The sequence below is a fragment of the Cydia strobilella genome, chromosome 2 (assembly GCF_947568885.1).
Source record: "Cydia strobilella chromosome 2, ilCydStro3.1, whole genome shotgun sequence".
Classification (NCBI taxonomy): domain Eukaryota; kingdom Metazoa; phylum Arthropoda; class Insecta; order Lepidoptera; family Tortricidae; genus Cydia; species Cydia strobilella.
In genome coordinates this window covers 18,217,423-18,243,828 of record NC_086042.1, presented here as the reverse complement: position 1 = coordinate 18,243,828, position 26,406 = coordinate 18,217,423, and the positions used below count along the sequence as shown (strand labels likewise).

The window sequence follows — 26,406 nt, the reverse complement described above, 5'->3', positions numbered from 1 at the left end:
CCACTTTGGTGGTTACATTTATGTACGAGTTGTATAACGCCCGACGCACATGACCTCCCACCGAGCGCTTTCAAATAAATAAAAATGTAATAACGTATTGACAGCGCTTGCCCAGTGACGAGTCCTTTTGATCAGTATTGTTGAGTATTTAAGACTGTAAAATTGTAACTTGTAGCTACAAAAAAAATGAAGTCCAAACCGACGTCATCGGCAATATACAGAGGCCAGAATTCACATGTACTTAAATCACACAGGCGAAATGTTGTTGTAAGAAATTATGAATAAGAGTAAAAATAAAAAGCAGCAGTCAACAGAGGATCACAAAAATGTCCAGATGCGTGGCAAACGTCGGCGCTAATAAAAACAAATATTGACTCCGAATATCAAATAATCATCGAACCCCCGCCATTTTAATGAATTAAAAATGTCCTCGTGATATTACTGGCGGTAATTTGAGGGCTCATTGTCAGCGACAAAGGGATAAGCCTCCTTCTAAATTAATATAAGGTAAATGTGGAGAAGTAAAACCGGCATATTTTTTTTGTTAGGTAGACCGTCATGCGGCAAGAATTCTCTTCGTCGCTCAGACACAGTCTGAAAGGAAGAGCTTCGCTGCTTCTGCTCTACTGACCTTCTGTAAGCGGAGCCTGTGTACTAACTCAAAGAGTTAAAAGCGACAAAAAGCTTGTAGACGGTGACTGTCATCCCCATATTTTCCTGGGCAAATAAAATAACGAGATTTTTTCTATTATAATATTCTCTGGTCTCCATTTTATTTCACCTAATCCAGACCAATCGACTAATTTTCGTAGTACAAACGTAATTTATATACAATATTACTACTTATTCGGCGCTTCCGCTGCCGCTTATCGGTCCGCTGCTGCTCATCGGTCCGCTGCCAATGGACCCCGAAACAGGGGCGTATTAAAGCCAGGGTCCTTTTCATTTTAGAATTACATCGACTTTTTAATTTCGCAATCGGTGGGCGGAGCCGGACGGCGACATGCTGTCTAATTACTGAGTGAATGTCGTAGGCAAATGGGAGGTCAATTTATTAGAGGTCCAATAAATTAATTTAAACCTGCTATAATATAAATATTTTAGTTAGTATGTTTCAATAATCTGATTTAACTGTAATTATTGGGAGCTTATGATATGTTTTTTTGAGAATTTGCCTTGAGATTTTTTCTGATTTTCACGTCTAATAGAATATACGTATTTTCACGTCTATACGCCTTGCTACTGTTTTTTTACGATTTTTTTTTTTTCAGTATCTCGTTAAGAAACATCTAAACAAAATTCGATTGGGTTAGCAAAATTTTATAAAATAGGTATCTATATAAAAAAAAACAAATCAAGTCAAGAGTTGTATTTATGGCGAAAGTAGGGGAACCGCACGAGACCGTCAGTTAACTCGGTTACTGAGGCAACTTTCATGTTCTCAAATACTGCAACCGTAGCATATTTTAGAGTGCATAATAGCATTATCGAGTGCTCTACAACTGGAATCGAAGCTAGGATATAATTTGATTTGGAGTGGGGCTTCAATGCGGTTCTGTGGCTCTCAAGCCAAAGTGGCTCGTAATATTCCCGGGCCCTGGAAGCTATACTAGACGTGCATATTTCTCTACATTTGCTTTTTTTCCGTAGTTATCCAGATGTAAAAGTATGAGTCCTTAAGCCCCAATTAATGTGTTACTTGCATAAAATAACTACTCAAGTTTCAAAGTACATATGTATAATTTGGCTAAAATAGATATGTAACCCTTGGAATAGCGCGGCATCTGGATAAATGTTATCTATACGGCTAAATCAATATTCATTCACATTTAGCGCGCAAGACTGTGAATTAAGGTGCATCATAAACATTTACGCAAAAAAATAAAATTGCATATTTAATTATTCAAAATACCTTTGGTTTCAGACAGCAAAATGCCACAAGCTCGATACTCTCAATGTTGAAACAGACGTCATAGATATGTTAACATTTGTGCACTTTATTCCATTGTGATAAGGCCAAAAATGTTTAGGTAGATTTAACATCGACTGTACGGCACCATTCGTACTTTCAGGGTAAGAGCCCTACACGGGATTGCTAGTGTTTAATTCCGTTTGAAGAGGAGTTGATTGTGGAACGATGGTCCTCGAGGTGGAGTGTCTTTGATTGCTATTGGATGAGTGATCGCCTATAGGCATTTTATGGGTTTATCGAAAATCAAAAATCACAGGTTATAAGAACATAAGCATGCTAGGAGGAGTTTATAAATAAAAAATAAAGCAAGGATTCCTATTTCCCAAGTGCTATTATTTTACAAAAACGACTCACAATACAGTATATTTTCATCAATTCCGTTTATTTTTAAATTTTGATTCGAACATTTTGATTAATTTGAACTATGATAGACAAAGTATAATTAAGTTTTTAAACAACTCTATCAATCAGAACCGATTAGAATTCGACTACTAAATTAAACGAATACATGATGACTATTAGATACGCTTGAATTTAAGAATTAATGAAGGTAAATCAGAGGAAAAACTAAAGGAAAAACATTTTTCCTCAAGTTAATACAATCTTGATTCTGTAATTTGTAAAATGCTTATTAGAAATAGCGGATACGCGCGGCTATAAAAGTGCGGTGTCCAATCACTCTTTTAGGCGAGTCGATTCAACGAAAGTGCATGCTTTCTACCCAATTGTTCTATCACAACACACTCGATGTCAGAACATGTGCGAGCGACACTCTATTGTGTCCATATGGGACGAGTTCAGCCCCATTCTCTGTCAGAGAATAGGCACATTATAGAATGTCTCCAAATAGCAAGTCAGTTTTAGGTTAAATATACCTCCATTTATAAGTCATAGGTACTTATAGATTTAGTAATTATAGAATATAGATTTCACAAAAAATCTGTAAATTGTTGCCTCTTCCTTGTTTATAATAAATTTACGTTATACATATAAAGTTTAATGTACTCTGAACACAAAAGATGGTAATGGTATGTGAAGTGTGAAGGTGGCGAGCGCAAGAAAATTTATTAACTTAAGGTCGTAAACATAACTGTCATAAATAGAATTAGCGTCTAATTTGTCTTTATTGCTCGTGTTAGAATACCCATAAATTTAAAACAAACCAAAACTACGTCGCTAATGTATGGTATGGTATTTAAAAACCAAAGCTTATGCTAAACTAATTTTCTCCGATAGGGAAGAACTTTTGTTGAGTTGCTTCCCTTAAAATGTCAACTCTGTTGCTATTAATCTATGACCGAGTGAATTGGGGCCATGTGACATCGATAGCGGGTAGATTACAAGTGATTATCGATTTAATCGCATAGCGTTAGTTTGATTAAAATAAACGAGAGATCGCAGACGAGAATTAATCATGCACTATCTCGTCCGAAGGGTTGATTTAATAGAGCGTTACGGTCTAACAAATTAATATAAGATTTTAATGTATTATTTACACGTATTACAAACTTAGCGTGTTATGTTAATTGTTACAAGTAGATATCCAAGTTAGCAGTGCACAACTAGGGATGAAAATTCCGGAAAAAAACAAATGTTTTTTTCGGTAATTTTACAAAATTTCGTTCTTTTCGTTTCGTTTTTTCCAGTTCTATTCTGAAACACACACAATGCCACTGACTCATGACTGTGTCAATGCCATAAACAAACACATTAGACATGCAACCTTAACCTACCTGTTTAAATTCCTAATTAAGTATATTGAAAAATACAGAAGCTTTGAAAAAAACTTGGTTTTTTTTTCAGCTTTATTCTTTTTTTCGGAAGTATTGTAACTGAAATTTGCATTGTTTTTTTTTTCAAAAGAAACTTGAAAAAAACGAGCCGTTTTGAAATTTTCTCGTAATTTTCCCGGTTTATTCAACGCTATTGCTGCCACACATAAAAACAGGGCTAGCAATATGCCGATCGCTGCATAAGCAATATTCTTCTGACAATCGAGTAAATTTTTATTAGGTTAGTATACTTAAGTACATACTTTGATTACTCCATTTGCGTAGCTACTTTTCCTAGAAACTGTAATAGGGAAACACGGGTTTTTGAAGACATGAAAATACAGTCACGCACATGCGGCACATGCAAGTCAATTACGATATGGCTCGCTCTGGATATTGAAAATAACATAAAACAGCAGTGTCACTTTCAATACACTTATGGCAATAACAAACTTTGCATTTATAGTTTACCGAAAACAGTAGGTACATATCTAATAATTCAGCCTATATACATCTCACTGCTGGGCACAGACCTCCTTACTCGCTAAAACAGTAAAGTTTTTGAATTTTTTCAAGGTATAAGCGCAAGGCGGTAAATAGCGGCTCGCGAACCTTATGTGATTTTTTGAAGGAATTATTACAGAAAATTAACAAGTAACAACGGTTGAGTTCTAAGACCACGCTCAAAACAGCGTTTGCGGCTCTTCTTTGACAATGCAAAAAACAGGTGTTTTCGCGATTGGCTTTTTTTGTCTTAAAATATTTGCCAATCCATGACGAAAGGAACTGATTACTACTTATTAAGTGCGTTATGTTTGTTGTACCTATAATAATTCGGAAAGTATACTGCTAAATCTATTAGGCCTAATAATGTACTGCGTCAGAATAACTGTAGGGCTCCCGAGGGGGAACCCCTAAGCTATTCTGCACTGCAGGGGCAGTTTTGTTTAGTATTTTTAATTAATCATGATGTGCTCGGTGTTGGTTTCTCATTGTTCTAGTGCCAACACCTGTTAGTGTTAAGGGTGATTCTATGAACAATAGAAATTGTCGTGAAAAGCTGGTGCTTATTTGGTTGACTTTAAATGTCATGTTTTGACAACATACTAAACGGATCAGTTAGTTGATTTGATGGATTAAATTAGAATGGCCCCTAAAAAATTGCATTTAGTAAACAATTAACACTTTTACTTACTTTATCTACACACATATCATAAACCCTCTATGATGCGTTCAAAAAACCACAAACTAGTTAAACTCTTGTTGTTATCTGTGAAAATGTTATTATTACGTAATTAATGACGTCGATATCGATTTAAAAATCACATTCAAAACTTCGAACATCTCTGAAAACAAAAGAATTTGATTTGAACTCATTTTTAGGGTTTCGTAGTCGCCTAGAAACCCTTATAGTTTCGCCTTGTCTGTCTGTCCGAGGCTTTGCTCCGTGATCGTTATTGCTAGATAGCTGCAATTTGGCATGGATATATTAATCATCGACAGAACGGCAAAATAAAAACTATTATAAAAAAAATTTAGGGTACCTCCCATATTAAATGTTTTTTTTTTTTTTTGCTTTGTCCCAATAGCGTGGGGTATCGTTGCATAGGTCGTTCAAAACGAATAAGGGTCTCCATAAACCATTTTTGATATAGTTAATATTTTCGGAAATAATCGCTCCGAAAGAAAAAAAACTGTCCCTCCCTCTCACTTTTGAACTATGGGTCCAAAATATATGAAAAAAATCGTGAAACAAGTGCTTAATAAATACTCAATGAAAACTATAGCGAACATGATCGGTCCAGTCGTTTTAGAGTTATTGCAAAAAAATCTTCTTTTGTTAGTAAAAAGACGTACAAAGCGCTGCAAAGGTGCCTTATGCTTGTAATGTACATGATACTTACTAATAGCCGTTTGGCCTTTGACAGAATGGTAGCTACGAAACCCTACACTGAGCATAGCCCGACATGCTCTTGGCCGATTATTATTAGTATTAGTCGAGATGACATTTTATTGATTGTTTGATCAAATGCCGCAATGGCGGTAACATGCAGTTCCTAAACACATCATATAGAGCTTATGTACGTAATTAAAGCTATTACATAATTAGGTATTAAAACACTCGTGTGATGTTTTCATGAAATGAGCTGAAAACGAGATACACTTTCATTTGTATCAATCACATAAACTACTATTAGGTATATATGTAATAAATTAGGCAGTTATTAGAAAATGTTTTGAGACTTGCTTTACGTGATCCTCTTGTCTTGTATCTACCGATCAGAAGCACTAGGTAAAGAGCCGAGGTGTCCATATCATCTTAACATGAGTTAACATGAGTTTTATATTACACCGACAACCGGTCTGGCCTAGTGGCTATTTAATTGACCCTGCCTGTGAAGCCGATGGTTCTGGGTTCAAATCCCGGTAAGGGCATTTATTTGTGTGATGAGCACAGATATTTGTTCCCGAGTCATGGATCATGGATCATGTATTTAAGTATTTGTATATTCCATATATCGTTGTCTGAGTACCCACAACACAAGCCTTCTTGAGCTTACCGTGGGACTTTTTTGTAAGAATTGTGTAAGAATGTCGCCATAATATTTATTTATTTATTATATTACGACTAAAAAAACGAGTCTCGTAAAGGCACATTTTTTTCGTGCGCCCACCACCCCAGCCTCTTACCTCTTACAATGTCCACACGCCGCGCGCCCTCTAAGTGCGTCGCAAATTTCATTACGCTAACCGAATGACGCAAAGAACTCGTCATAATATTATTATACGGTTCTATTAGATTTTAGATGCTTTGGACCGTTATCGAGATGACAGAAATATGTACTTATTAGTAAACATACACATGGTAACTAATTTTTGCAAGTTTGATGTTCGGGACGATTCGAACAATGCTTATAAGAAGTCACAGCGGTACGATACCGGTCTGTCAATGTCAAAAGTGACGTTTTTTGGTTGAAGAAATGTCACTTTTGACACAGACAGATCGGTATAGTACCGCTGTGACTTCTTGTAAGCATTGTTAGAATCGGGCCGATTAAATACATTAACAAAAATGTCCTCTATGTTGGGAGGTTATGCTGGTTAGGTGGTTAGAATGAATGTCGTTTTAAGTTATTTCATCAATATAAGGATCGTATTCTGTCAGATAATATTTCAGATGACTTGACATAAGTCATAAATTATGTAAGTGTACCGATTTAAAAGTTCACAATTTTTACACATTTTCCAAAGACCAGATGCGGGTAGGTAGATCGAATAACTCACGTATGTAGCTAGAACAAAGTCAAAGTCATTATCAAAGTGTGCTCCGCTCCGCAAAGCCGCTGTGGGGGCTCCGCGAGAATACTTGTAATAAAAAATAAATAAAAAACCAGCTGACATGTCTGATCCACAGTGACGAACGAAAATGTTTAATTTTGGGCTCCGTGATCAAAAAAATTTTAAAACCGCTGAGCTAGAAGATATTGATGTGGACTGAAGACTTGAGCCAGTCTTTCAAATGTGCAATATGGGCTAAAAACGTCGGAGTTTTCAAGTGTGTTTATACCTACGCGATTAAGTTCCATTTTAGTAAATAATAAAGATTTAATAATGACTCGTACTGAGATGACACGATAAGATTATAATATCACTATTATCACTAATTTATATGTACAATAATAATAACAACACGTTTAAGACGAAATCGATCGCCTTTTCATACAGACGTAGTCCTCATTTTCCTCTCTGTATATATTTACATTATTGAAAATGTTTTGACGCAATTTATTGCATATCAACCACAGCTATGCCCCTAATTTAGATTATTTTTTTCGAATTATTAATTATTATAAAACTTAGAAGCATTTAAAAATTTGTATGAAATCTGTTTTTCGCTCCTATTTCTTACAATACATAAACAAAAAATAGCAAAAAGTCAAACTGATCTGTATGATGAACTGATAGGTATGGTTAATATAGGTACATCAAATTACATAAAAATATTTTCTATAATGTTAATGTCAATATCCAGAGAGGAAAATGGGGACTACATTTGTATGGAGAAGCGGCCGTCCCCTTTCCTCTTAAGTGGGCCTCTAGTGTAGGGTAGGATGGAAACGTCACATCCAACTGTGTCAATATTTACCCGACTGCGCAGGAGAGTTGGCGGAGGGAGTTGCTTTGTAAGTACGTTGTAATAGAGATGTCAGTGTGTGTAACTGTAACACAGCATCTTTGTATACTAGCGAAAAAACATTTTTAGTGCGCTGTACATTCAGTAGCTTAGCGGGCGAGGTGTTCAAAATCAACTTGGTACGAATTTATTGTTCAAAGAACAAAGGCAAATAAAGATCATTTGTGTCGAAGTCTAGTCAAAGGTCCCACTTTATCGCTTACCATAAGAAAGAGATTTGCTTGTATCTTTATACGAAAAAAGAAATATCTTCCTATTTCCGCCTTTTTTTGTCTTTAACTTTTGAAATTTTTTGTGTGCTAATAAACGCTTCAAATACATTTTTCTAAACATCATTCCGAATCCAATGAGGTATCACACGTATTTTTAGGAGTAGTATCTCTATTTCACCGTTTGTACTTGTCGAGTAGACTAGTAGCCTATTGCAGGGCTTTAGCCTAATAGCAAACTCGCGTCAAATTGTATACTTTATATTGATTGATGATGATAATAAAAACAACCTGTACGGATATGACGGTCATATCTGTCTACGTGACAGCGTGATAATGACAGTGTGAGTCTCTTTCAACCATGTGGTGTTAAAAAGTTACACTTAAATTTATCATTGAATAATAGCCACCGACAACCAGTCCAGTAGGTGACACGTAAGCTCCATCCCCCGAGGATCTGTGAGGTTCCTCCTGCACCACTAACCTGACAAGCACGTAAGCCCTCGCCCAAGTGGCCGGTGGCGTGACTATCTGCGTCACGGAGTCCAGGGCCACCGACAACCAGTCCAGTAGGTGACACATCAGCTCCATCCCCCGACGATCTGTGAGGGTCCTCCTGCACCACTAACCTGACAAGCATGTGAGCCCTCGCCCAAGTGGCCGGTGGCGAGACTATCTGCGTCACGGAGTCCAGGCCCACCGACAACCAGTCCAGTAGGTGACACATCAGCTCCATCCCCCGACGATCTGTGAGGGTCCTCCTGCACCACTAACCTGACAAGCATGTGAGCCCTCGCCCAAGTGGCCGGTGGCGAGACTATCTGCGTCACGGAGTCCAGAGCCATCGACAACCAGTCTAGTAGGAGACACGCCAGCTCCATCTCCCGCGGATCGGAGAGGTCTTTCTCCTGCAAATAAGATACATAATTCTTAAAAAATATTTACTGGATAAAGTCCAGAGCATATCAATCTAGTCGGCTCCTATGCCACCATAAGAGCGAACTTGATTTTTTTATGCAAGTTTGTAACACCCTGAATATGTACATATTTTTGTTAAACAACAAAACTACAAAATATCAGATAATCATCTCCGGATGAGATCGAAACATGACATTTCGTAATTATTATTAATTTCTGGTTTTAAAAATGGACCAAATGTTCAAACTGCATGGACTCCGGTACCGGTTTATTGCCACTGCAAACGTAAAAAGTGAAAGGACTATATCAATAACAAAAACGGTAGTTTCGCGATAGTTACAAATCCGGATCAAATATAAATTAAACTTTATTTTTTGAATACTCAGAGCGTTTACTTATCCGTTGGAAACAACTATTACATTGCAAATGAACAGAGATTGCAATCTCAGCAAACCCTCGTAAAGTAAATGATTGAAGACAATTCAATGATGGCGTCGCAGATAACGTTCAATTAACGTCGGCGAGTTATTATAAGCTTTTAATTACACATAATGTTTATTTGGCGGTCGATGTACAATCGGCCTGGTAATACGCTGTGCACTTTAGTGGTTTGTCGCAGTACTGCGTAGAAACCCTCGACATGTTTTTGTTTTTAATTGTTTAACTCGAAAAAATTATACAGTATTATTTAACACATTCACCGCCAATAACATGCTAGGTCCTAGGTGTGTTCATTTTGTATTGGAAATGGAGCGCTTGCTACAAGGTGTAGAGGTGGTCAGAGAACAGTGTGTGAAAAAAGAGTTTGTCGTGTATTTATCTAATAAAAACATTTTTATTTTATTTTAAAAGAACAATAGGACACACACACATACACACATCTTCAGATGGGATTACATTATAAATTCTCGGTATCACGTAATGCCTCGTCCATTTACCGTAATAGTTATTGAATGGTGGTCCAAAAATTTTTTTTAACATATCAATTTAAAAGTGACGTTTTTAACCAGTGTTTGCATTCACAAAACTAATAAGGACGCGAAGTACCTAATAAAAAACCTAGGTAGTTAGGTACGCAACTAGGTAGTTGCGTATGATATTACAAATTTGACCCTTAACTAAAACGCAAATTCTTGATAAAAGTCATAAATAATCAAATTAACAGCACTTGTTTTAAGACTTTTAGGCATGCCATCATGCAATCTCTTACACTCAAGGAATGTGCAGCAACTAATGTTACAAAGTCAACCTTAACCTTATTAAAGACTGTACACGTTATAATCTGGCCATGCATGATCTGGTATATATTGTTACCGAATGGACATATTCAAGCAGTTATCTTATTTTAACAATCTGTATATATATCATCATCTTCCTCGCTTTATCCCGGCATTCATCATTTTCGGCTTTGGCTTTTTGCCGCGGCTCATAGGACCCTGGGGTCCGCTTGGCAACTAATCCCGAAAATTGGCGTAGGCACTAGTTTTTACGAAAGCGACTGCCATCTGACCTTTCAACCCAGAGGGTAAACTAGACCTTATTGGGATTAGTCCGGCTTCCTCGCGATGTTTTCCTTCACCGAAAAGCGACTGGTAAATATCAAATGATATTTCGTACATAAGTTCCGAAAAACTCATTGGTACGAGTTGGGGTTTGAACCCGCAACCTCCGGATTGAAAGTCGTAAGCTCTTACCGCTAGGCTACCAGCGCTTAATAATCTGTATATATAGTACTATATAATAAAATTACAAAGATATTACAATGTATGGGCGTGTGTGAGTTTTCGCCGAATATATTCCATCATATCTTAAATATTTTGTCCAAGGTTTTTTGATAATCTTCACTCGCTTCCTGCTACAAAGCCACAATTGTGTTTATATTTTTACAAGTTGTTTTATGCACATTAGAATGTCATCTTACCAAAGAAATACTTTTTGAAACTATTTTCAACTTGAGGTAGTCAGAAATCCTTTCTACTCCAAGCACTGAAAATCGTTTTTGTATAGGAGGCAGTTTTATTGTCAAAAAGTCGAATTCAACAAAGTTAAAACACTTCAGAACTATCTCAATCTGAATACAATTAGAAATATGTTAGCTATTGTGAAAAGACAATTTAATAAGGTATAATTTGGCTTATCTAATTAAAAATAATAAAATGTTTTTAACAGGATAATTTGGTATTGTGGGTTGTTGGATGCAAGTTGTTGTGAGGTTGGATACAGTGCCCCGTCTCACAAAGCTAAATGTACACAAGACTGGTGTCGAACAAATTTGACAGATTTTATACCGTGGCAGGAATGGCCTGTATCTTCACCAGATCTGAATGCGTTGGACTTTTCTATATGGGGATACATGCTCAGCAGTATTGGGAGCACACAGGGAATGAATTTAAATTTATTCAAGCGTCGGTTGGTCAAGATATGGGACGATATAACATATGAGGTAGTGCGTGCCGCGTGCAACTCATTCTATGGTAGAATGCGTAGTTATACAGGTTAAACGGAGAGCGATTTGAGCTAATGAATTAACTTTGTAAATATAGAGTATGTTTAAAATAAAAACAAGTTTAATATTGAAATTTGAAGTTTTGTTTTAATTTTATGGCTATTTTAAACTAGGACACTTAAGTCAACAACAGACAACTTTATCTATTATTTCACAGATAATTTTATTATGTAGTTTGATAACCGCAAATTATTAAAAAAGTTCTGATAAAAATGGACATTCATTTAAAAGATTTACTACATCTTGCGTGGCCGGGTTTTATCGTGTACAGTATTTAACAATACCATTAAAAAATCAGAAAAAAATTGCCATTTGGCATTTAGTCCGCCATTTGTACATTATTGTATATATTTTGTGCAATAAAGATTAAATAAATAAATAAATCAACAAGTGTATTATTTCACTGTAATTAAGATAAAATGCCAATATTTTTCTCTTTAAAAATAGGAGGCAAAAGATTTCCAATTCCCAAAGTAATTTAACTTGAGAAACTCAAACAACTGTCAAATTTGTTTAACTTTCAAATCAGAACCTCTTATACATTAATTGTCCTGCTTTCTCATGCAATTAACCCAAATTTATTGAGAAACCTGCTACAAAATTCAAAGTATGACGGAAAGTATACGGTAATTAGTATAGCAATTGATTTTTAAACAGCACATTAAGTTGGTACATGATTTATACATTTCAGTTTTCAGAAATTTGCAATTTTTAATACTGTTAATTACATGTTACTTGTTTTGTTTTAACAGCCAATTATGAGTATTTATTTTCAAAATGTTAATAACGTACGACATTTTACTGTAATATATAAAATGTGATAGGTTTTGGCCAATTACTTTTTATAATTACAATGCTGGCTTTGGTCATGGATGAGAAAATTAAAACAAAGTTTTAGTGAAATGTGTCACAGATATTTTGTGAACAATTTAGAATCTTAACATAGGTACCAAAGCATTATCATAAATCGGCGAAGTGCATGTCGTACCATGCACCATATTTCGTTCATTAAAAAAATCCATCGCAATCGAAAAAATAAAAAATAAAACAAAATGCAAGTGCCGCGAAGATACGCTATGAGTGTAAAGTACGTCCTTTTTAGGGTTCCGTAGCCAAATGGCAAAAAACGGAACCCTTATAGATTCGTCATGTCTGTCTGTCTGTCCATCTGTATGTCACAGACACTTTTCTCTGAAACTATAAGAACTATACTGTTGAACCTTGGTAAGTAGATGTATTCTGTGAACCGCATTAAGATTTTCACACAAAAAAAAAAAAAAAAAACAATAAATTTTGGGGGCTCCACATACTTGGAACTGAAACTCAAAAAAAAATTTTTCATCAAACCCATACGTGTGGGGTATCTATGGATAGGTCTTCAAAAATGATATTGAGGTTTCTAATATCATTTTTTTCTAAACTAAATATTTTGCGCGAGAGACACTTTCAAAGTGTTAAAATGTCAGTCCCCCCCCCCCCCCTCTGTAACTTCTAAAATAAGAGAATGATAAAACTGAAAAAAATATATGATGTACATTACCATGCAAACTTCCACCGAAAATTGGTTTGAACGAGATCTGGTAAGTAGTTTTTTTTAATACGTCATAAATCGTAAACCGCAATTTACCTTTTACTCACGTTTCGCATAAAAAATACATTGTTAAAATTATGTAATGTACGGAACCCTCGGTGCGCGAGTCCGACTCATACTTAACCGGTATTTTAATCAAGGTACAACCAGCAACGTGTTGCATAATAAACTACAACTAATATTACAAGCGGAACTCCTTTTCTAATTTCACTTATTAGAAAAGGAGTTCCGCTTGTAATATTAGTTGTAGTTTATTATGCAGCACGGCCCAGAAGTATATCTACGTTCCTAACAAACATGTTAAATATGTTCTATAGAATTTGCAAGTTATTGGTGTCACGTACCTAAAAATACTTAGTTCATAGTGTTATTAAAGCGACAAACGAATCAATAATTTTACTGTAGGTTTTGCTCGTCACAAAAACAGACGTAAGATTGTCAACAGTGTTCAACCCTTTCAAAGATCAGATGTCGTAAACCTAAACCCAATCGAGTCCATAAGGAGATTGCGAAACTTTGCAAAGGTTGACTACGTCAGATTGGGCGGACATCAAAACTAATCGACCATGTAATGTTTGATACCCCTTTCACTGTGATAGAAAAACTTAGAAAGGGAATATGGATATAACAATAAAGTATAGTTTTATAGCTGAATCTAAAATACCTTTTATTGCTTTGGAACTCCTCCCTAATAATTAAAGCAAAAATTTAATTTATAAAGGATGTATAAAAACTACACTACATTTATACTACATTATGCGGAATAAACGAAAGGTAAAAAAATAACGTCACATTTTATGATAAGTTATAAGACAGCGACAACTGGCAAACTGTATAGAACGTGACGCTTTAACTAACATTGTTAGCACTACCTACTTGCGAATGCAAGCAATTATTTTATTAGTTAATATTATCTTATTTATTTTCTATATCAGGTTTTAACTTTCGAAACATAGTGCGCCACCTATTGCATAAAGTTGACATACCTATTAACCAAATAAGGAAGTATAGATGGCGCTCATGCTCATGTCGATAAAATAGAAACATAAACGCGCTTCATAGTAACAGCAGTAGCCGCCAGATAGCAGTATCAGTACAAGTTAAGTTAGGTAAGCATGATCCATCCTAGACTGCATCGGCACTTACCATCAGGTGAGATTGCGGTCAAATGCTTGCCTTTTTGTAATAAATAAAAAAAAAGTTCCCCAAAGGATATAATATAATGTACTGCCAATTTGTAGCTTAAATTAGAATTAATAACTTGACATTTCATTACTAATTCCAATTCCATGATTTGTGTCAAATTGTCAATGTTCTAGCTTTTAAAACGAGAATCCTGTGCTTCCCCCCTATAGTTCATACACGCTCCGTAATAGAGACAGTGTAGTAAAGACTAAATAGGAAATAATAAGTTTCTGCCAAAATTTACAGTTTTAAAAACATACTTAATTATTGCCGACTGTACATGACCTGTTGTTGTTGTTGACCTATGGCACCTAAGAGGTGCAAAGGGCCTTCACAAACTCGCACCACGCCTTCCTATCTTCAGCAACCCTTTTCGTAGCTCACTCATGGCGGAGCGTTGCCAAGAGTGTACAGGGCGCCCGGAGCCACAGCTTCCGTCCGGCGGTTTCCAACCGAAAGCGATGCTTGCGTTATTCGTTTCCCCTCTTCGATTAGTATGTCCTATCCATCTCCATTTCCGTGTCGCGATTTCTTCGTCAATGGGCGTTTGCCGGCATAAACTCCATAGGTCTTCCTTTCGAATAGTTTTTGGCCAGAAAACGCGAAGGACCGACCTGAGGGACTTGTTCCCTTAGTCACTCTCCACGTTTCGCAACCAAAAAGCAACACTGATTTCACAATTGGTTTGCACTTACCATTTGGTTGGCCAACAGCTTGACGACGTGGACGGAGGCGTTGGAAGACAAAAGGTTACGTGCGCTCTCAGGGTCCGTCGAGGCGCCGCGCGTCGATATACTCACAGCCGTGGATACGCACCTGAGTACAAGAATCTCATTTTAATTTAAACCACCAGTCAAGTCCGATTGAGTGATTATTATTAAGCTGCGCTGCGCTTCGCGTGAATTAAGGGTGTTAAAGAACTGCCAATTTCTCATTATAGATGGCGCTAATTGCCGAATAAGCGCGAAGTATGAGAGCTAAAAAAATAGCAGATTTTTATTTTATTGGCAATTAGTTCGAAGTGCAAGAGCTAATAATTTTTAAGAAAAAAAAACCGACTTCAATGGGGGATGCCGCTGAAAGTTTACTTATTGTTGATGGTGCACTCTTAGATTCCAGACAATGAAATGAAATAGACAGCATATTTTGCGTAATTATCCTAATCCATCTTTTGACTAATTTTGCCTAATTGCCTAATTATTATAATATTGCCTAATAATGTAGAAAAGGAGGTAAAACCACCCACTTTTCTAGTAGCATTTCATTTTTGTAAGGGTCGCAGTTCTAACCTAACCTAACCTACTTTTCTGATAGCATTTCGTTTCTGTAAGGGTCACAGTTCTAACCTAACCTAACCCACTTTTCTAGTAGCATTTCCAGGTCTGGGTCTGGGTCCGGATCCGAGTCCGGGTCCGTGTCCGGCTGTCCGGGTCCAAGTTTGGGTCAGAGTTCGGTCCGGGTCCGGATCCGAGTTGGGGTCCATGTCCAGACCCGGGTCCGGGTCAGAGTCCGGGTCCAAGTTTGGGTCTGGGTCCATAAGGAAGAGAACAAATCGCCAAACGTGAACTACGTGTCATTGAAGAGTTCCATTCTGATCATCATCAGCAGTTCCACTTCATCAAATGTCACTTTTTTAAATGTAAGTGCTTGATTTGTTGATGAAAATACTAAAATCACTATATGTAAGCCTTTAACATTTGAGGAGTTCCCTGGATTCCTCATGGATCCCATCATCAGAACTGCGTTTTGACAAAAACGGGACCAATCTGTATGTATATACTTACAATCAAAAAAAGAATTTTCAAAATCGGTCCAGAAATGACGGAGTTATGGAATAACAAACATTAAAAAAAAAAAACAAAAACAAAAAAAACAACCGAATTGATAACCTCCTCCTTTTGAAAAATTGAAGTCGGTTAAAAAAGCAGCAGTTGCATAGACCTAGCATTACATAGACCAGCTATACGCGTGCGCCCGTAAGGGATAGACATAGATGACGTCATAAACGTGGGGATACCATATTGGTAAAAATTACCCCAATATTTGATATCACGTTGGAGCGATTACACTGGAGGCAAAGTTAGCTTGTTTGACGGTATTAAAAAATTGTTAAATAAAATGTCAATGGGCCGTTCTTTTTAGGCGTATAAACAATGAAATACCTCCTATAATTCGCGCAGGTGGTACAAAACTAAACATGTTTAGTAAATAAAACGTAAAATAAAATGTATTATGGGTTTTAATTTAAAGAAATCACAAATCGCAATTACACCAATTAATGTACACCACATTTAATCTTCACAACATTTGTTTATTTATTTTTTGGAATTAGAAGTACGAAAAAACTTCGAGGTCAAAATTACCCATAAAATTATGATATTTTCATCTGGTATCCCTAACATGATTGTTATGCAGCTAAATTAAGAAGAAGTTTAAAAATGGCTGACCTCAGACTCTTACCTACCTACGTAATTTGGGCGGATAATTTTACAAATAATGTTTTGTTAATTTGCGTAAATAATTGTGATATTTTTATTGAAATCGTTTGATTCTACATTGCTTTGAGTGTAACGTAATTTTACGATGTTATTCTCACATATTGCGTTAAGAGGAAGGTGTAAAATACCGTACTTACATGTGAAAGGTTATGATTTCATATTTTTGCTCAGAGCGGCTATTACAGCCGATTACAGAACAATTTACCAGTATTTTATCAAAGTTCAAGCATTCAAAACGCTAACCATCACTATATTTCATAAGAGAAAGCACAATTTCATACAAAACAACGATAATTAAACAAGCAACGAACAAACATGACATGTCACGTACTTATTTGTTTGCCACAACCTCGGTTGTGGCAGCGGTGGAAAAGTGAAACTATGACAAGGACAAACAATAACAGCGCTTTCTCTGCTACTCCTACTGAAAGATACATAAGACTATCCCGTTCGGTCATTTTCCCCCACTCCTCATGACCGATCCAGTTATACTAGATTCATGAGCAGTTGTTACTTTATTGGCTGATATAACATGTTTTAAACTGGCATTTTAATTATGTCGACTAAACTATTTCTTTCTTAAGAGCCCGGTAACGACTTCAGAGCAAAAATGTAAAATTAATAGATTTAGTCGTTGAAATTGTACACCTTTTGTTACGTAATATCTAAATAACAAGTATTGGATTGTATTATCACGTCTTCTCATCTTGCCTTTTAATAATGAGGTCGCGAGCGTGCGTCACCGGTAATATATGACGAGAAGGGGCAGTTTTTAAAAATTCATCAAAAAATTATGGTGGTAAATTATACAAAATGATGTATTGAGAACAGTTTCAGAAAATGTTGTAGATTGTTTAAGTCGCAAAATTACGTTGAAATTAATTCGATTTTCAGAGAAATTGTCACTTGCTTTGAAGTAATTTCTGGAGAAAATTGATTTCGTTTCATTTACACTACTTCAAAGTCATAATAACAAAAATGTAGTCTATTAAAGGTGGAGTACAGGATATGTGTAATACAAAAGTACCATTTTAGGCACTCCAAACTTTACGAAGTTTAAAAATAAGACGGAGACAATCAGTGATTTACGCGGGTTTACCTAAACGTCCATCAGAATAAAAGTTATTACTAATTTAGTGTCAATGGGCCGTTCTTTTTAGGCGTATAAACAATGAAATACCTCCTATAATTCGCGCAGGTGGTACAAAACTAAACATGTTTAGTAAATAAAACGTAAAATAAAATGTATTATGGGTTTTAATTTAAAGAAATCACAAATCGCAATTACACCAATTAATGTACACCACATTTAATCTTCACAACATTTGTTTATTTATTTTTTGGAATTAGAAGTACGAAAAAACTTCGAGGTCAAAATTACCCATAAAATTATGATATTTTCATCTGGTATCCCTAACATGATTGTTATGCAGCTAAATTAAGAAGAAGTTTAAAAATGGCTGACCTCAGACTCTTACCTACCTGCGTAATTTGGGCGGATAATTTTACAAATAATGTTTTGTTAATTTGCGTAAATAATTGTGATATTTTTATTGAAATCGTTTGATTCTACATTGCTTTGAGTGTAACGTAATTTTACGATGTTATTCTCACATATTGCGTTAAGAGGAAGGTGTAAAATACCGTACTTACATGTGAAAGGTTATGATTTCATATTTTTGCTCAGAGCGGCTATTACAGCCGATTACAGAACAATTTACCAGTATTTTATCAAAGTTCAAGCATTCAAAACGCTAACCATCACTATATTTCATAAGAGAAAGCACAATTTCATACAAAACAACGATAATTAAACAAGCAACGAACAAACATGACATGTCACGTACTTATTTGTTTGCCACAACCTCGGTTGTGGCAGCGGTGGAAAAGTGAAACTATGACAAGGACAAACAATAACAGCGCTTTCTCTGCTACTCCTACTGAAAGATACATAAGACTATCCCGTTCGGTCATTTTCCCCCACTCCTCATGACCGATCCAGTTATACTAGATTCATGAGCAGTTGTTACTTTATTGGCTGATATAACATGTTTTAAACTGGCATTTTAATTATGTCGACTAAACTATTTCTTTCTTAAGAGCCCGGTAACGATTTCAGAGCAAAAATGTAAAATTAATAGATTTAGTCGTTGAAATTGTACACCTTTTGTTACGTAATATCTAAATAACAAGTATTGGATTGTATTATCACGTCTTCTCATCTTGCCTTTTAATAATGAGGTCGCGAGCGTGCGTCACCGGTAATATATGACGAGAAGGGGCAGTTTTTAAAAATTCATCAAAAAATTATGGTGGTAAATTATACAAAATGATGTATTGAGAACAGTTTCAGAAAATGTTGTAGATTGTTTAAGTCGCAAAATTACGTTGAAATTAATTCGATTTTCAGAGAAATTGTCACTTGCTTTGAAGTAATTTCTGGAGAAAATTGATTTCGTTTCATTTACACTACTTCAAAGTCATAATAACAAAAATGTAGTCTATTAAAGGTGGAGTACAGGATATGTGTAATACAAAAGTACCATTTTAGGCACTCCAAACTTTACGAAGTTTAAAAATAAGACGGAGACAATCAGTGATTTACGCGGGTTTACCTAAACGTCCGTCAGAATAAAAGTTATTACTAATTTAGTGTCTGTTTTCAAAAAAATGCAACGGCAAGATGAGTAGACTTACTATTTCTAATACGTAACAAAAGGTGTACAATTTCACCGACTAAATCTATCAATTTAACATTTTTGCGACTAAAATCGATACCGGGCTCTTAAATCTAATACTTTAGGTGCACTCTAAAATTGAAAAAAGTAGTTTTCAACGTATCCAGCAGATGACAAAGATGACATCGTATTTTCTCGGAAACGTTCGTATTTGTCATGATATTTCAGTCAACATCAGTACTTTTTGTACTTAGACTGACTGAAATTACATGACACGTTCGGACGTTTCCGTGAAAATACCATGGTAAAGGACTATGTACAGCGGGACGATTTTAAGGTTCCGTACCCAAAGGGTAAAAACGGGACCCTATTACTAAGACTCCGCTGTCCGTCCGTATGTCCGTTTGTCACCATGCTGTATCTCAGGACCGTGATAGCTAGACAGTTGAATTTTTCACAGATGATGTATTTCTGTTGCCGCTATAACAACAAATACTAAAAACAGAATAAAATAAATATTTAAGTGGGGCTGTCATACAACAAACGTGATTTTTTGCCGTTTTTTGCGTAATGGTACGGACCGCACAAGCAATAATATGAAGAAAGGTTTTCTTAGATGATTCATTTATTTATAAATAAAATCCCTTCAGAGCTTGTGTTTCTGTTTAGCGCGTTATATACTAACTTGGAAGTGATTTGATTGGCGAGGTCTTCTCTCTCGGCCGCCAGGGCCAGCAGCTGTTCCAGCGCCTTCAGCCCGTGCAGCTTCTTGAACACGGCCTTGTCTGATGCTTGCTGCCAACAAAAAATGTCACACCAATACCAATACAGTCGCCATCAGACATATCGTAGCTGCCAAGGTACTGAAAATAAAAAATCCGAACGTGCACTTTAACTTCTTGAGAATAGCGGAATGTTCCGATATTTATCGTCCGATATAGGGCGACTGTGCAACTCAAGAAGCTTATAATAACACTAGATGCTGTCTGTACATGGTCTGTACGTTAGGAACACATTTTATGGCTGAGTTTGTTCACATCTGTCACTTTTCTCTGACTCTTTATTAAGGATGATTCTCTTAAAAGTAGGTAAGTTCGTATTACCTAGAAAGTAGGTATTAAAGCTACTTTTAGCTTGTAGAAAGACAGAGCATATGCGTGACGAAATAAAAAGTAATTGTAGGTACTAGTTTCTATATAACAGGATATAAATATTTCTTCAAAAGAACATTTTATCAAATCTAAGTTGAGTTACCTTATCCGGTTTGTCCAACATCCTGTGTAGTTCATTCAGCAACCTCTCTAAATGCATTGTGTCCAGCGACACTTTATTCTTCCTCTCATTCTTATCACTGGTCTTGCTCATATCACTGAGCGAGCTGCAAATACTCTCAGTCTTCTTCAGTTTATCATCCTTCTTTTTCTTTTTGCTCTTTTTACCTTCTTTAACTTCTGTGGCAACATTATTGTTATTATTATTTTCCGAAGATTCTTGTTTTTCAACGTTCTTTTTCTTTTTAGATTTCTTTTTTTCGACAGTTTCTTCTTTAGCGTCATCGCCATTTACTTTGATTTCCGGTTGTTGTTCAGCCGTTTTTTCGTCTTTAGAGACATCTCCATTGACTTTAATCTCTGTCTTGTTTGTTTGTTTGACATCTGTTTCATGTTTTTCTTTAGTATTTGTTTCACGTTTTTCTGTTTTCTGTTCGTCGTTCTCGCCGACCAGCAGCGGTGAGAGAATGTTGTTGATTTGCTGGAAGACTTTGTACATTTTGTTGACGGCGGGATACAGGAAAGCGTCTATGGGTATGCGAAGCTCGCTGGCCGATTGATCGTTTCCACTGCGAAAAAGAACAGGAGAATGAAAAATCGATCTTTATACAAAAATAACAAAAAACCGAACAAATTGTAGGTCTGTATTTAGTTATTTTTACACGATCGGTAAAATACTGTTCTAACACTAAAATCGTGGATTCGGATTGGAATTCGGACTTCGTGTTCGATCTGTATCTGTACAAGATAACACTAATACAACGCAACTACTAATACAACTAATCCATAATACAACGTGCGAGTCTACGAGTGCGACACTACGAGTCTTTAAATGAAATGAAAAAAACATTAGCTGTTCCACACATTTTGGTTGGTCAGATGTTGATGTTTTCTATGAGAGAGCTAACATTTTCTTTGCAATTTCGTGATTGGTGCCATAATAAAAGGAGCTCAGTTTTACGGGTAGAATCGAACCTTGCATTTAGTGGACGACCCGCTATATAATAATCAGAGGCCGGAATTCTCGTGGCGATAATAATCAGAGGCCGGAATTCTCGTGGCGTATCATTTATCAACTTTCGATATACCTATATCGATACAATGTAGAATAAAACATGTTAAAAAAGATTTTAAGTAGAGGTAAATAGTAAGCGGTCTTATCGCTAAAGAGCGACCCCTACCAGATAACTTTTGAGTAGTTGAAAATGCAAAATAGAGATAAGACAGTAAGAAACAATGAAAATTTAATAGTTTCACATTTAATTACTTCAGTTCCGTGTTCTTTTTTTTTCACGTTCAAAGTCTGTTTTAGTGCTAACATTCCATTAGTTTCTTTATAAAAGAAATAAATAGTCATCTTTTTTTTCATATTATCTACTTAAATTACTTATTTTACAGTCAAGTATACGTTAACGTACCTATAACTTTTTAATATTACGTATTCTTGTATCGATTTATGTGTATAGGAAGTCGATAAATGCGAACTCCCTATGATAGTTCAATAATGTCACAATAATTCCGGGGTCTGATAATAATCATTCTACGTGTGTATTCTTGTTTCCAAAACAATAATTAAGTCAAATACACAAGTTACTTTTCACAAAATACACTTACGAGGCTAAAAGCTTCTGTTTGACCTTCCTCGCCTTCTTCTTGAGCGCCTTCGTCTTGTCCCTCTCTTTCCGCTCCTGCTCCAACCGCACCGCTTCGTCCAGGTCGTTGTCCTGGCTCTCCGATGTCGTCTGGAATAACGTTTTTATGTTTTATCTGTACGAAAATAAACTTTGGACAAATAAGATTAAAGTTCTATTTTATATATAACTGCTTAGGACTCTCGAATTACTACACTATTTTGACTATAAATTGTACAGTAGCCATCAGATATATCGGAGCCGACGAGACTCTCACAAATATCTGAACACGCCTCTAATGTCAAGCCGTTAGACTATTTAGACTGCGCCTTTAGATATTTTTCAGCACCTTGGCCCTTCCGATATATAGATGGCGACTGTAACTTGATTTCAAGGGATGGTATAAAGTCGGTCTGCTTATTGGATAAATAGGAGGTGTGGTTATTACATAGGACTACAGAATTGAATCAGGAAATTATATATTCTGCACATCTCCATACAAAATCATGTGCCGCGCCGCTACAGTAAATAGCGGATCTAAAAAGGTCTCAGGCATATAAAGAAGAGCGCAACGCCATCTAGTGAACTAGGTACCCTGGACCGCAACTAATTGGCTTCGAGTTCTACAACTAAGGCCATAGAGAAATAAGTAAGCATAGAGTGCTCACTCCATACATCAGTTTTGTTACCAAAACGCTTATTATTTTCGTAGTCGACATCTAGCGTCAAGTAGCGGATTTATCAGTACCGCTACTTGACACTAGATGTCACGGGTGTCTCGACTGACGAAAAGTGTATTGCTCAACAATTTACAACTAATATTATAAACAGAATGAGTTAAAAAAGTTCCGCTTAACCCGGTTATAATATTAGCCGAAAATTGAGAAACTTGTCGTTTGTGGCGACATCTATTTTCAAGTAGCAGTACCGATAAATCCGCTGGTTGACGCTAGATGTCGACTACAAAAATGATAAGCGTTTTGGTAACAAAACTGATGTATGGAATGAGCACTCTATGCTTACTTATTTCAACAAGATTTTACTCCTTCCTCCTTTAGGGCGTCCGCTAGCCGGCGTGGGTTCATGGAGCGGGCGCACGCACGCGGATGCCATTGTAGGTAAAATCCGTCGCACGCGTCCACGCCAATGAGGGCTACCGTTTTTGTGGTCACCAGTTGGCGCCACTGTAGATGTAGGTCCAGAAAAACAGATCTCAAAATTCTTCTATGCTTATTTTTATAAAATCAATACGTTCTAATTTCTAATATACACGAAGGTATTTTAGCGTCTAAATGTGCCATTTTTTCAACCTGTTTAATTTTGCATATACTTTATTTGGCACTTTTTTTGAGCACTAACATTTATTGAGCTCTATATCTAATGTTTACCATGATAAATCAAAGATGGACAAAGATTTACCACAATTACCAAAAAAGCTTGAAACCTCCAAAACTTTTATGCATTTGACATTTTGAAAGACCTCCATCTACACTAGCGCCCCTAGCGGCGAAATTAAACGCGGTAGGTAGCCCTCATTAGCGTTGCTCATACTAGTCATACTATTTTTCGTTAACCCGGTCACCCGCTCCGTACAACAGCGCCAGCTAGCGGACGCCCTTAAAAATACAACACATTACAGTAACATTCTTACCGGCTGCCTAGGTCCTGTGGCCTTCTCTCTGATAGCTTGTAGGTGCGACTCCAATCTCTGCTGACTGGCGTCTTGCTTGTCCCTGATCCTGGACCTCAAGGCGTCCGCTTCCAGCTCTGCAGCGGCGGCTAAGGCTGATAGACGGGACTTTACACCTTCCGCCTGTAACAATACAACGCAAATAAAAACAAAACAAATATTTGATAAAATAAAAACCGGCCAAGTGCGAGTCGGACTCCCGTTCCAAGGGTTCCGTACGTTACACAATTTAAACAACGTATTTTTTATGTGAAATGTCTTTAAAAAACCCGTAGGGGTCGGATCAAAAACTAAGTAATTAAGTCCAACTCACGATTGACTGCACATTTCTAATAGGTTTTCCGGTGATCTATAGGTAAAGATCTATTTTGTGTATTTTTTTTTTAATTTTTGACCCAGTAGTTTCGGAGATAAAGGGGGGGTCATTTTTTGCCTATTTTCTTAAATAACTTCTAAACTATTTATCTTAAAATTATTAAAAAAATATATTTGAGATTCTCACAATGAGCTCTTTCATTTGATATGTAACACGATATAGTTTGACAAACTTTATTTTTTAATTTTCTCATTTACCCCCCAAAAGTGGCCCCCGTGTTTAAAATTAATATGTTTACGTTACATGTCCATCTTTGGGTCACAATCTTACATATGTGTACCAAATTTCAACTTAATTGGTCCAGTAGTTTCAGAGAAAATAGGCTGTGACAGACGGACAGACAGAAAGACAGACGCACGAGTGATCCTATAAGGCTTTCGTTTTTTTCTTTTTGCGGTACGGAACCCTAAAAAGTAAAAGCATAGCACAATAACGTCGAACTAACTTCATATTGACGACCGGTCTGGCCTAGTGGGTAGTGACCCTGCCTGTGAAGCCGATGGTCCTGGGTTCGAATCTCGGTAAGGGTATTTATTTATGTGATGAAAACAAAATATTTGAGTGGGTGTTTTCTATGTATATAAGCATGTATTTATCTATATAAGTATGTATATCGTCGCCTAGCAGCCATTGTACAAGCTTTGCTTAGTTTGGGGCTAGGTTGATCTGTGTAAGATGTCCCCTGATATTTATTTATTATTTACGTATGCCTATATTTCGAAGCCCTCGAAACAAAAAATTAATATCTATCTTACCCACACCAAATGTTTGAGCTACCTATTAAAATAATGTCAATGAAAGGTTTGTCTGTTTTACACTAATTACACAAGTGTAATTACCTGTTATTTATTTTATTACATCTCAAATTACGCGGCATTGCCATTGAACTTGTAACTTTAAAAACATTGCTTTAAGTTTCATTATTGTTCGTGAAAAAAAACCCTGCCTCGAGTAAGAACCGGCCTTTGTTGTGAGCATTGTCATCTTGCCAAAAAAAAAACACAACAGTCATAGATAATAATAACTGAAAGAAGGTGTTACGTAATTTCGCCGGAGCTCCCACAGCCCGGCTAGCTCAGTCGGTAGAGCATGAGACTCTTAATCTCAGGGTCGTGGGTTCGAGCCCCACGTTGGGCGAAATCTTTTTGAAATAAAATTACGCAAAGGTTCTGCATTTTTTTTCTTCTTTATACATAACGCGATATAATTGTTTTTCTTTCTGATAATTGATGTAAAAAAAAAGTGATAGGTATTTTACAACCTAATCTGCTAACAAGTACAACATAGACCTGTACCGCTGGCTATATTTTGACCCCTAGGTTATAAAAATATTAAAGTCAATTCTGTTTTCGCTTATGAATACTTTGTTAAGATGTAAATCTTACATTTTGTTTTGTGTCATATATATAATTTGCTTTTCTAGTAATTTGTTATTTTGTGGTAATTATTTTTTATTTTGAATTATCTTGGAGAAAAAAATATTCGAGAGAACACATGTAACTGTGTTGCATTTAGGATAGTGTTTTTAGTGTGAAAACATAGTTTGTGTCAATTACGCCCACTGCAATCTGATACTATGTCATAATATTCTAAATGACACAAAAAAAAATTAGAGTTAAAAAAAATTACTTAGGTCGAATTTAATCGTTTAAATAGGTCCATTAAATGATTTTGTGTCTTATTAAGGCATAGCTTCATAAGATATTTGATGATTTTGTTGTAACAGGCAGTCACCGTTACAAAAGAATATTAAAGATATTAGAGTTTACATCTTATTAATTTGAAATGCAAGATAAATAAGATGTATGAATTTGTGTCACTTGCATCCACTGCATAAACAAATATTACAAAAATATTATTTGCGTTCAAACGAAGCTAGCGGGCGGTCTGAATGGGCAACGGAGGCCGTGCAGG

The 26,406-nt window shown here is 36.2% G+C and overlaps 1 protein-coding gene and 1 non-coding gene across 2 annotated transcripts in view; one reads left to right on the top strand and one right to left on the bottom strand.

The window, feature by feature from the left end:
- The window catches only part of LOC134752899 (S phase cyclin A-associated protein in the endoplasmic reticulum), a 63,791-nt gene that overhangs the window by 16,360 nt on the left and 21,025 nt on the right, over positions 1-26,406 (bottom strand). Inside the window, exons 10-15 of the mRNA XM_063688681.1 lie at positions 24,078-24,239; positions 22,410-22,537; positions 20,779-21,364; positions 20,210-20,319; positions 15,044-15,164; positions 8,778-9,056 (exon numbers count right to left, since the gene is read on the bottom strand). Coding sequence (XP_063544751.1) covers positions 8,778-9,056; positions 15,044-15,164; positions 20,210-20,319; positions 20,779-21,364; positions 22,410-22,537; positions 24,078-24,239 — 1,386 coding nt within the window. The remainder of the gene's footprint in view (positions 1-8,777; positions 9,057-15,043; positions 15,165-20,209; positions 20,320-20,778; positions 21,365-22,409; positions 22,538-24,077; positions 24,240-26,406) is intronic.
- On the top strand, positions 25,557-25,629 carry Trnak-cuu (transfer RNA lysine (anticodon CUU)). Its single transcript has one exon. It is a non-coding gene; the product is annotated as a tRNA-Lys (tRNA).